This window comes from Melanostigma gelatinosum (genome assembly GCF_949748355.1).
Source record: "Melanostigma gelatinosum genome assembly, chromosome: 21".
NCBI classification, from domain to species: Eukaryota; Metazoa; Chordata; class Actinopteri; order Perciformes; family Zoarcidae; genus Melanostigma; species Melanostigma gelatinosum.
Genome location: NC_136654.1, coordinates 11,596,125 through 11,608,654, shown reverse-complemented (window position 1 = coordinate 11,608,654; position 12,530 = coordinate 11,596,125). Strand labels below are relative to the sequence as shown.

The 12,530-nt window shown below is 41.6% G+C and overlaps 1 protein-coding gene across 1 annotated transcript in view; it reads right to left on the bottom strand.

Annotated features, from left to right (window-relative positions):
- dnah9 (dynein, axonemal, heavy chain 9) overlaps positions 1 to 12,530 on the bottom strand; it is a gene marked incomplete at both ends in the record, with an annotated part of 183,263 nt that overhangs the window by 98,313 nt on the left and 72,420 nt on the right. Inside the window, 7 exons of the mRNA XM_079292632.1 lie at positions 1,577 to 1,810; positions 1,994 to 2,155; positions 3,888 to 4,030; positions 5,512 to 5,635; positions 5,932 to 6,094; positions 7,189 to 7,385; positions 8,262 to 8,423. Coding sequence (XP_079148758.1) covers positions 1,577 to 1,810; positions 1,994 to 2,155; positions 3,888 to 4,030; positions 5,512 to 5,635; positions 5,932 to 6,094; positions 7,189 to 7,385; positions 8,262 to 8,423 — 1,185 coding nt within the window. The remainder of the gene's footprint in view (positions 1 to 1,576; positions 1,811 to 1,993; positions 2,156 to 3,887; positions 4,031 to 5,511; positions 5,636 to 5,931; positions 6,095 to 7,188; positions 7,386 to 8,261; positions 8,424 to 12,530) is intronic.

The window sequence follows — 12,530 nt, the reverse complement described above, 5'->3', positions numbered from 1 at the left end:
AGACAGCGATCAATAGCGATCCTGTGTCTATCCAGCCACTTTCCGGCTCGGATCAGAGGGATTACCGTAAACCACTTCCCGGCTTGGACCTGTGCAGAGCACGTGGAGACGCCTCCAAGTTGACTGACGGTATTACCGGTTTTCCTTTTTTTTTTTCCCCAAGTTCTACAAAACTTGTTCAGAGTTTTTTTGTGTGTGTGTTTTTGAGTGAGAAATAAATAATTTAATCATCAATAAATGCATTTGGGTCCTTCAACACACCACATCATGAAACTGTAGGTACCGTACAGGTCCGACTTGCTAGCTTCTAAGCTAATTTTAACATTACGGCCAATGGGGAAATGCTAACCGCGATTAGCATTAGCGAATATAATATATCTTCGTACATCTTTTCATGCAGACATACTTACAGACTAAGGTCTCTCAAGGCTACCAAACAGAAGAAGTGAAACGAAGCAGCGTGTCTTCTCATTCGAATCTAAAAGCAACGAGGCAATAACTTGTTGCTCGTAGCAGTCTGCAGTTAGCCGTAAATGCTATTCAGAGCTATGAGCGACGTAGACACGTCAGAAGATCAGCGTTTTCTCAAATCTGCCAGTGGATCCTAACAGCGCGGAACAGTGTGACAGAATCCACAATCACCAAGGGCTTCCGAAAGTCTGGGATAGTACTAGATTAAGGGGACAGCGTAATGAGTGTTTTTGTGTTCGTGTTTTTGAGGTTTGCAATATAACTCTGCTGTCCGGAGTCTGCATTTGGGTCCTAGTTCGTTGATTGTTGGCCACAATTGTGGCAAATCTAGATATCTTCCCGATATGATCTTAGTTAATGTATAATTGTGTTTACAATGGCTGGTATGATGATAGTCTGCTTTATCTCAGCCATTCGTTGTTATTCAGGCATGAAGGTACCGTACATGATGTGGTGTGTTCAAGGACCCAAATGCAGACAAAGATATATTATATATTCGCTAATGCTAATCGCGGTTAGCATTTCCCCATTGGCCGTAATGTTAAAATTAGCTTAGAAGCTAGCGACATGTTATGATGTTCATAGAAGAAGACAACTTTAGTACGGTACTGTTAAAAGCATCTTGCTGTTCAACGGGGACACCTGCGGCTTATAGACCAGTGCGGCTTATCTATGTACACATTCTTTATTCTGTTAATAATCCGCTGGTGCGGCCTATATACCGGTGCGTTCTATAGTCCGGAAAGTACGGTGTATATACTGAACAAGATTATAGATTGTTTATAAGGGCAAATATGAAGAGACGCAGATGAATGAATTTTTTTCTTTGTATTTCCCTCGGACAGACGACTTCTCATGAACAAAAGACAAAATGTTTCAAATTCCATAAGATCAAGGGATAGGAACAAAAGCTCCTGAGTTGCTACTAAATGGACTGCGTGGTGAGATTATTTTGTCAACTGCTCATCTTTTAAGATCAGCTGCTCAACTGCTGAAGTCATGGGAATTTTGGGATGTAAACTTTGAAAGAAACAATAAATAGATCTGCAAAATGAAATCGGACATTACCGATGTGGCCTATTTCATGGCAGCTTGTTGACTGTACCTGAGCGGAGGTGCTGTTAAGCTTCAGCAGGCCGTTCTCCAGCCGCTCCATCTTGGTGGTGAGCTCATTGCGCTTCTTGCCCAGCAGGCTCCGATACAGCTTGATCTGCTCCAGGAAGGACTTGGGCGTGGTATAATTGTAGCGCCGCTCGTTGGCCAGGTACTCCCTTGATGTCTGATTGACACTCATGTGGACGTATGCCATGAACTTACTGACCGAGTCCTTCACTTTGAGCTGTAAGAGTGACAAATGACATAACTGGTTACGTCACAACAAAAGATCACTGCAAAGCAATATTTCCTGAATTAAATTTTTGGAGCCTCTGGTCTGCTTTTGAACACTGCCTGACATTTTAATATTTTTGGAGTGTAAACATAATTTGTGGGTGGCTTCATTCCATTCCTGAGCTGTTCTCACATCAATATTCTGCACCTCCTGGAGGAACTTGAAGCTGACAGACTCCAGCGCCTCCTGTGGCCACTCGTGAAACCAGTCGATCGCTGTACAGTTCACCACTGCAGGGAACTTCCTGCTGCGAACCCTCAGTTTACTACCAACTGGAGAGAAACACAGAGCCACCTGCAATACAATCACACACAGACACACTCTCCAAGGTCAAACAGAGTTGATACAGCAGTGAGATCATACTATTTCTCTCAGAGTACAACTGGAGTCACCGTCACACTGAGAAAAGAAAGGCAGGCAGGGGAATCCTGCACTTTGTGGTCAAGAGTGGGAATGGAGAACTGAATTAATTATTTGCAGCTCAGTCTTTAAGCAAATAAAGCCTCCAGCAAGCATGTTAATTAAAAGAGTGTGTTGAGCTGTGGGCGGAACAGCTGGCTTGTTGAGAAGCTCAGCCAGATGCTCGATACCATTAGAAACCAACATGCAGAAGGCACACCCAAAGACACTCCTGATCATAATCAAGTCTGGAGAAGGAAGTAGCCTCATACTTTACATTTCCTGTGATGATGGCTTACACACTGAAACTTTAACGAGCTGCTTTCACTACATTGAAGTGCCATTACAGAAACATATCTAACCCAGTTTATTTTGCCAATAACCCTTTATGTATAGCCATACATAAAGACGTCACATATAATGTGACGTCTTGTCATAGGTTCTTTGCACTCTAATATGACTATCCATCAAGTGCAATTCTCACAATACACACTCTTTACATGTTCCTCACTCTACTGCTATTCCTGGCTGTATATTTGAAAAAAGGCACATTTATTTGGGAACGATGAAATACCAACTGAGGTCATTAAGGTCTTGAAACCAGATGTTTACATAAATAGATATTTGGCTCCTCAGCAAGAAAGTTACCCCAGATAATGCAGAACCCAACTTGACAATTATGCAACCAAATAAGTTTCAAAATAATGAAATCATCACAAACTAACACACACATGGAGCATTGTCAGGATCCCTGAAGCTGACTAATCGGGAGCAGTTCATTCAATGATTGATTTTCACTTTTTATTAGAGTGAATGGTTAGAATAGGAAGTATTTCACAAGGAAAATAAATACATATCATTTTGGTTGGTCGATTTTGTTTGGACTTTACGCAGTAAGCATCTTGCAACCCCATTAGAGTCATCTAATACAGCCAGGTTGGGATCCACTGGTCCAAACCAATCTGCTCCGAGGTCCGATTGTAACAATGATTTATATGTCTGGCTCAGGATTTAAACTGGTGCTCATCATGCAGAGTTAGCTCTGAATCATATTACCCTTTCCATCCAGACAGCCAAACAGTTAGATATCCACTCTTTGCCCATGGTATTGCCTGTCAATTTTATTCACTCTCCAACACAGGCAACTTGAGCTGGGAGCGAGGCAGTGGTGGTGGATACTGTAATAATGACAGCATAAGCAACGCCCTGCGATCCCTCTCTCCCCAGGGGGAACAAAGAGGCTACACGTTGGTGGAATTATCTGCAGCTAAACGGAGGCTTTTCTGCTCATGTCTGTGATTTATAAGGACGTCCAAAAGCATTCAAGTTCTTCTCAGAATGTCAGGACAGAAAATCGTCTCTGGAAAGGCTTTTATATTATAAAGCCAGATGCTTTTGAAGTACGAGGTTTTTTTAAATTTAGAATTAGAGTGTGAGGCGGCATGCTATCACTATATTAAGAGACGGTGGAGATCATATACAGATACAGTTCTATGGGAGAGATTAATGGCAAACTTTTCCTCTGAGGGAAGCCTCTGAGGACAACTTAATCTGGATGATTAGTAGTGAAATGCAGAACACACACAGCTTTTTGACCTGCACTTGTCTGACTATCTGACTGGTTCACCTTGAGCTGTCTGCGAACCCGGTCGATGAAGAACTTCCAACAGTTTTCCCTCGTATCCATCAATCCCGAGCCGCGGACCTCTGGCCTTACGCTGCCAATGATGTTCTCCATCTCGTCGTCCGGGAACAGGTCAGGAATCTCTCCTTGAATGAGTAAAATCGGCCACATTACCACTGGGAAGGAAAGACCACCAAGACTGTGGGAAGCAGACATTGGGATTTCATTCTGCTAAAGAACTAAAGTTGTGCAAGAACTCTCCAGAACTTTCTTATCTTAAGATCTGAACTGACACTGAGACTCTTATCAAACGTAGCTGTGTTAATAGAGGTGGTGGCAGCAGGAGTTCATACAGAGGGCTTATGCTAATGCAGCGAGCTGCTTTAAGTCACAGCCTCAGGGAGCAGAACACGGACTGTTGACATATAGGGACTACACACCACCTACAAATTGAATACAGATGTGCTCTTTTTTGAAACCAGGCACTTGCAGTCGCTTGACTTTTGCCCTCTGGTTAGCTCATGGCCTGTTCCGGTGTGTATCAGACTAGTACAGAAATGATCAGGGTTTATCTTTTAGCATAATGATGCTAAAAGATAAACCCTGATCACTTCTGTACTAGTCTGATAACCTGATTGATTGATTAAATATGATGTGTTGATGTTAGCTCATTTTTGTTTGAGAAGGGGTGCCACCACCTTCATTTGCAGTTCCTAGGAGCAGTGAACTTAACATTTTCCATGACAATCAAGGAAAGGATTTAATGGATGATATTTCTGTAAGTAAAATCACAACAACCTCGGGCACAGTGGAATGATGACCCCATTCCTAATCCGGCCAATAATATTATGTGAGGTTGGTTGTCTGTTCAAACAGTCACCAGAAAAAATAATAGACATAAGCAGCAATGCTAGTGTTACATGACCGCTGGGGATAGCTTAGCTAGTTCTGCTGACCACAAGCAGGAAACGACAAACATGCCCACTGGTGAAACACGCCTCTTGTTTTACTTGTGTGATTACTGTGTAAAATATACAGTAGCATGTAGTGTAATAGCAAGTAAACTCAGTAATGTTAGTTACAGCAACACCTATCCATCTAAAGTTTGCCAACATTAGCCACTATAAGCTACTGGGCTTATCAGACCAAGTGCCGCAAAACCCCTGAGAGTACTGAACTGAGCAAGTGTGCCTTTTATTCCATAGCATTTAAGTATTTATTTTTAAGGAGAAGATTGAATACATTTTCTTTTTGGAAGTTCATGGTCTTGCTTTATGTCTTCAAATTTGAAATAGATGTTCTAATGTTGTCGTTGTATTGTGGTCCTGGCATCGGTTGGTATATGCCATCCCTTCCAAATGATATACGACATTCATTTTTGCATACTAACTGCCAAATTATTGCACTGCAAACATTAGCATTTTGAGAATGAATCTAAATTCATATTTCATATTGCACTCTGACAAATATAAATCCAGATGTGAATCCAACCTGCAATTCTTCAGTGATGTATTGTAGTTAAGTAATGCTGCACAAATGGCAGCCCATGATTTGCTGCTGCGGTAAAGCAGCGGCATTTCTGTCTTGCAAAACGTGACACACAGTACTTAGTGAAGCCTGCAGTTACCCGATGCCAACAGATCGTTGAGCAGAAGAAGGAACTTCTCGTCTGCCAATTGGGCGTCAGTCATTAGGAACACAGTGCCAATATTCTTCACGCCAGCTTTCATGTAGAGGGACCCCAGATCGCTCTGGGTGACAGAGAGCGAGAAAGACATGGAGTAAGAGAGTGACGCACTTGATGAGATTGGGCAGTGAGAGGGTTATTTTGCAGTGAAACATATGTGTCTCAGACCTGAATCACTGTGAGAATACTGTGGGGATTACCAGTACTGTGTCTATATTTCACCCAGATACACCGCCGTGTATAATTCAAACATCACCTGGCTGTAAGAAACCATTCAATACAAAATATGTGACTATTGGGGTGTTCAAATGGATGTTTTTTGCAGTGTAGTATGTTTTTACGTTGTAATCCTCATCAAACCTTAAGGTCTGCGATACTGTATCCTTTTCTCAGGGTGATCTGGAAAACCTCCAGATTGGAGATGAAGGCAGCCAGTCGGGTCAGACTCTGCTTGCCGCTGCCGCCCACTCCGACCAGCAGAGCGTTCCCCCGCGGAGACTCCAGGATTCGGTTTATACGGCATCTACATGTGGAGGTGAAGATAGTCGGGGGAGGGAAAGGTGAGACGGAGGAATCGGTGGAAGGGTTAGATACCGTAAAAGGTAGGAGGAGGCGAGCCGGATAAAGACAATCTATGACTCATAGGACAAACTGCAAAAGAAAAACAAACACAGGTAGAGTCTGTCTCCTCTGCTTCTATACTGCCTGTAACCACCATCTTCACCACTCTGTTTCAGATGTACCAGAATGTAAAACAATTTGAATGGTCCTCTTGTGTCCATGTTTAAAATGAATTGACTTCATTGTCATTGTTGTTGCTTCATTTGAGGTTGTTGCCAAAAGCAATACAACACACTTTAACTGCTGTCAGTATTTACGTACCGACTGACACTGTACATTGAACGCACCTCAACTTTCTATTTCAAATGATATTTCAATTACCACCATCTTTTACTGTTCAACTCATCATGTTTCTGCAAAATGGGTACTTTTATTACTATTGTTTGTCATCCAATGACCTCATTTTCTGTTTGTCAGTTCAGTGAACGAGTGCTCTGAAGTCAGGTTGAATGTGTGAGGTGAGATGTGAAGGACAGCTGACAGGTGATCATCAGTGAGAGCGGGCCTGGATCTGGATTGTTAAACTTCATCACGGAGAATGTTTGTTCACATATGTAGGTCGATCCAAAGAGAACCAACATCTTCTGAGCACGTTGCTTTGGCAGCTTAGCTAGCAACGCAACGTTTGTAGGTATTCACGAACGTACTAACATACGTACATTTTTGAAAAAAAACAAGCAACAGTCTCCTTCAAAATAAATGCAATGCAACTGTATTCCGTGCATGATGTACTTTTATTTACGTTTCATTCCTAATTAACAATTGATGTCCCGTACAATGTCCAGGTCTGCGTTAAGGGGTTAAGAGTGTTTTAGACTGAAGCAAAATCGAATCTGTTCTTTGCATTTTTGTTCGCCGTCATGCTGTATGCTGGATTACTTAGATTTCCCTGTCGCTGCTTCTGACAGTCTGTAAAATCGAAATGTAAAGCCTAAAGTATCTGGGCCGCTAGTTCAATTCCTTGACAGTCTCCAGGTTTTCAAAATGTCCACTCACATGTGAGCCATGGCGTCCTCAAACAGCACCAGGTTTAGTGTGGCGTTGACCTCATTGTAGCTGTCCAGCACCTCCAGCAGGGTTTTATTGAGGCAGCTCCAGGACTCAGCAGCCATGTACCTGGCCTCCCCCAGCCCACGGGCAAAGTGGCAGTACAGGTTCATCTCCCTGGTCTGCTCTAGAGTCTTCTCCGTGTCCTTGGGGAGGATGTGCACACACACACATATTGCAGCGGTAAACCACACATACCCCTGTCAGCATAACATTAGTGATAAGATTCAACAGTCTGAACAGGGAGGCAGCGGAATATCACAGCTGTGCAGAGGGTGACCGAGTTCATTTTCAGCTTGGCAACTTTTGGGCCCCGAATATTTCTCTGGAGATTGTTTGTGCCTCTTAGGGATGCTTGTTTTCTCTGCTAACTTTCACTGGCATATAGCTGAAGTAGGCGGAAGTTTTGTTATTTTACAAATTCAGATCTTTATTATGTTCTGCTGCAGTCTTCATTGTCATGGTATCAAGTGGACTTTCTTACAGTGCATCAGTCTCTAAAGACTTTAGTGTTTGCATGTAAAAATAGCAATAAAACATTCTGCATATTGCTGCTGTGTGGCACGGCGGCAAAGTGCCCTAAGTTTACAGAAGGTGCCCACTCTGAACAATATATTCTAGAGTGGTTAGTGTTATTCTTTCTCCTTCTCTTTCTGTTGGTGTGTGTACACGTATACTTGTCAGGTTCTTCATTGTGGCATGACTAGTGTGCATCCGATAGAGCCAGAGAGGGTAGTGAGGGGAGCAGTGGACAGAAAACCATTAAAATGTTTTCCAATTTACCGGGCTGACAGCGCAGACCCTGACAGCCAGACCCCATACCACACTGATTAATATTCCTCTCTTGCTCCCCCCTCCCCCCTCCCCCGACGCATTCCTTTTTCCTCCTCTCCTCTTTCTCCTCGCTGTGTTGGCCACTGATGTCCAGACACAGAGCAGGCAGCCTAAGGATTTCCCCCTCCTCCCCCATCCTCCAACCTGCCGTTCTTGTCTTCCTCTGCTGAACTTTGTAAAACTCTCACCTCGTAGAACTTTTTCATTGTGTCCGCCTGCAGCTTATCAAAAGCCTGGAAGTCCTGCTCCTCCACCAGCTTGTCTCTGTAGACCCGGTTGGACTCGTGCAGATAGATTTTCAGCAGGTCCGGAGGGGCTTTCAGACACTCTGCGGTACAGAAGAGAATGCCCTGGGCAGAGAGGGGAGAGAAGAAGACGAGTTTCATTCCATCGGCTTTGCCCATTTACAAAACAAGGAGGGAAATATAGCACAGTCACTGTGGGTAAATCAATGGATATTGAGTGGGTTAGTAGGTGTGTCAGAGAAACTCGGCAAATAATGGCAAGATGTTTCTTTCATCTCACTGTCTCAGACGTATTGCTGCATGTGTAGATTAGTTATGTGGGCAGATGTTGGATGGAAGAATTAGTAAAAATCAATCTGTGTGTGACTGTATTGCTTCCAGTGTTTATTTTTAAACAAAGGTAAGGCTCTGTCTGAAATCCCTTCCGTTAAATTAAACCGTACGCCATACTTGCTGTCGGCCATGTTATTTGAGTGTCCCTTTTCTGGGTTGAAATGTACATCCTAAATAGTGCCCTGGAGAATTCCCACATGGAATGAAAAAGTGTTGTTCACTACTTTCTGCTAACAATCTCAATGTGTTGCATTTCATGAACGTGAAAACCACCACACGACTCTAGATATCAGTGATCACCAAAAATGATAAATTCACAAGTGTCTGAAATCTCAATTTCTGTTCACTATAGAGTAAACTGTGGCGGGTTTATGCCTTTATGGGGGGGGGGGACATGCAGGTGCTGCAGCAGCACAAGGACAGAATAACAGAGTAAACTAGAAAATGCATTTCCTGCTGAAAATGCGTTGGAATGCTGAAAGCTGAAATTAATCTCAAAAACATTGCTGAAAATAGATATCCAATTTTAAAAAAAAATTGCAAAAAGCTGAATAATTCAAAAAGTTGAAAGATTACAAATATGAAGTTATATCACCCCTCTCCTGAAAGAGCTGAACATTTTGATATTTGATAACGGTTTCTGTAGCCTAAAAGAATTCCAGCAGCAGTGATATTTGTTGTAGTAGTAGTAGAAGTATTATTCGCAGTATAAGTATGAGTAGCATTTGAATAAGTACTAGTTGTAGCAGTAGTTATATTTGTAGACGCAGTAGTAGTAGAAGTTGTCGTCGAAGTATTTGTGATTAGAATAAGTAGTAGAAGTAGTAGTATCAGCAGTCGTACTAATAGCTGTAGTAGTATTAGTACTGGTTATTAGTACTGGTAGTAGCAGGAATAGCAGTATTAGCAGTTGTGGTATCAGTAATAATAGTAGTGGTAGTGGTAGTAAAAGCAGTAGTGGTAGAAATAATATTTATGGGAGCAGTAATAGCAGTAGTAGTAATAGTAGCAACAGCAAAAGTTGTAGTTGTAGTGGTAATACTAGAAATATTAGCAGTAGTAGTAGTTGTCGCAGTATTAGTAAGAGCATTCATTATTTCAACAAAATGCCTAATTTTGAGCGAAACGTTTAAATACAGTTAATCCATGAGGCTTTTATTTTGAAAGGGTGGGACTGGGTGGGGGAGGGAGAGGGAGAGGAGACATAATCATCATGTTTGACACATAAACAGAGGTTATTAAATGACAGGCTTCATCACAAGCAGTTCAGTTAGAATTCACTCTCTGGGGCTTTTATTTTGAAATGGGGTGTGGGGGAGATGGGGAGAGGAGACAGAATCATAATGTCAGATAAACACAAACCGGTTATTAAATGACAGGCTCATCACAAGCATTTCAGTTAGGATTCATTCTGTGGGGCTTTTATTTTAAAATGGTGTGTATGTGTGTGTGTGTGGGGGGTGTGGGGGGTGGGGGTGGAGGAGGGGGGAAAGACCTCTAAAGATCCCTAAGACCTGAATGACTGTATGAGAGACACAGAGAGAGAGAGGGAGAGGAGTGTATGTGCGCCTGTGCGCCTGTGAGTCTGTGTGTTTGTCTGTGTGTTTGTCAACATCACAAATTGGCTCAATCGCAAACACCTGTGTGCCTGAAGCCATTTCATGGAGACAAAACAGGAAAACACCTCTCAAACAAATCCTCAAAACTCCCATAACCGTAGCTCCTATTGCTCCGATATTAATAATTGAGGGGAAGAATGAGTTGAAGAACAGATCCTGTAAAAATTGTGTCTGTAGTGTAAAAAATGTGGCTTAACTGGCGATCTAGAAATGGGGTACCGTGTTCTGTGGAAGATGTTTTTGAAGCAAAATTTAACATTGGTCTCTATGGAGCAGAAAGTTGGTTTTCCTCTCAATTAACGGCTTCTGTGTCAAATGTGGAAATCTGTGGGATTCTACAGTAATTTTTCTACAAGGACAATATTAGCTACTTCTACATCCAGAAATTATGCATGAAGAGTGAAGATTGTGGACACAGTGGCAAAACACAAATGTTTTTTTCACAAGAATCTCAAGCTGCTCTTCACTCTAGCGGTGACATCACGCACTCTAAGCTGCGCAATACACACCCATTATAAAGTCAGAAAAGGGCTGAAAAATCATAAAAGTTTAATTGCTGCAGTTCAAAAAGTTTAAAAGATATAAAAAAGCTGAATCATGTTGGCAATAGTTGAGGGTTTTCTCAACATTTGAAAGTTGAAATGGTGTCTGTAGCTGAAAGTATGAGGAAGTTGAAGGATTTGAAAGTTGAAGAAGTTTAAGAGGATTTGAAAATCTTCTCCATAGAAACCCATTCAAAAAAAAGTTGCTAAAAGCTTAATAATTCAAAAAGTTTAAAGGTTAGAAATAGAAAAAGTCATAGCAGAGATGAGCTGAAGGAGCTGAACATTTTGATAGTTGAACGGTTTCTGTAGCTTAAAAAATGAAGAAGAAGAAGCGTTGCGATGAAACGGGGGACGGAAGAAATAGAGGAACTAGAAAATGCATTTCCTGCTGAAAATGTGTTGGAATGCTGAAAGCTGAAATGAATCTCAAAAACATTGCTGAAAATAGATATCCAATTTAAAAAAAATTGCAAAAAGCTGAATAATCCAAAAAGATTACAAATATGAAGTTATATCACCCCTCTCCTGAAAGAGCTGAACATTTTGATATTCGAACGGTTTCTGTAGCTTAAAAGAATTCCAGCAGTAGTGATATTTGTTGTAGTAGTAGTAGAAGTATTATTCGCAGTATAAGTATGAGTAGCATTTGAATAAGTACTAGTTGTAGCAGTAGTGATATTTGTAGTAGCAGTAGTAGTAGAAGTTGTCGTCTAAGTATTTGTAATTAGAAGAAGCAGTAGAAGTAGTAGTATCAGCAGTCGTACTAATAGCTGTAGTAGTATTAGTACTGGTTATTAGTACTGGTAGTAGCAGGAATAGCAGTATTAGCAGTTGTGGTATCAGTAATAATAGTAGTGGTAGTGGTAGTAATAGCAGTAGTGGTAGTAATAATATTTATGGTAGCAGTAATAGCAGTAGCAGTAGTAGTAATAGTAGCAACAGCAAAAGTTGTAGTAGTAGTGGTAATACTAGAAATATTAGCAGTAGTAGTAGTTGTCGCAGTATTAGTAAGAGCATTCATTATTTCAACAAAAAAAGCCTAATTTTGAGCGAAATGTTTAAATACAGTTAATCCATGAGGCTTTTATTTTGAAAAGGTGGGGGGGGGGAGGGGGAGAGGAGACATAATCATCATGTTTGACACACATAAACGGAGGTTATTAAATGACAGGCTTCATCACAAGCATTTCAGTTAGGATTCACTCTCTGGGGCTTTTATTTTGAAATGGGGTGTGGGGAGAAGGGGAGAGGAGACAGAATCATAATGTTAGATAAACACAAACCGGTTATTAAATGACAGGCTCATCACAAGCATTTCAGTTAGGATTCATTCTGTGGGGCTTTTATTTTAAAATGGCGTGTGTGTGTATGGGGGAGGAGGGGGGAAAGACCTCTAAAGATCCCCAAGACCTGAATGACTGTATGAGAGACACAGAGAGATAGAGGGAGAGGAGTGAAAAGTCATTTCAACAAAAAAGCCAAATTTTGAGCTTGTTTAAATACAGTTAATCCATGGGGCTTTTATTTTGAATGGGTGGTGCTGGGTGGGGGGGAGAGGAGACATAATCATCATGTTTGACACACAAACAGAGGTTATTAAATGCCTGGCTTCATCACAAGCATTTCAATTAGAATTCACATTTCGGGGCTTTTATTTTGAAATGGGGTGTGTGTGTGGGGGGGGGGGGGGGTCCTCTAAAAGTCTCTAAGACCTG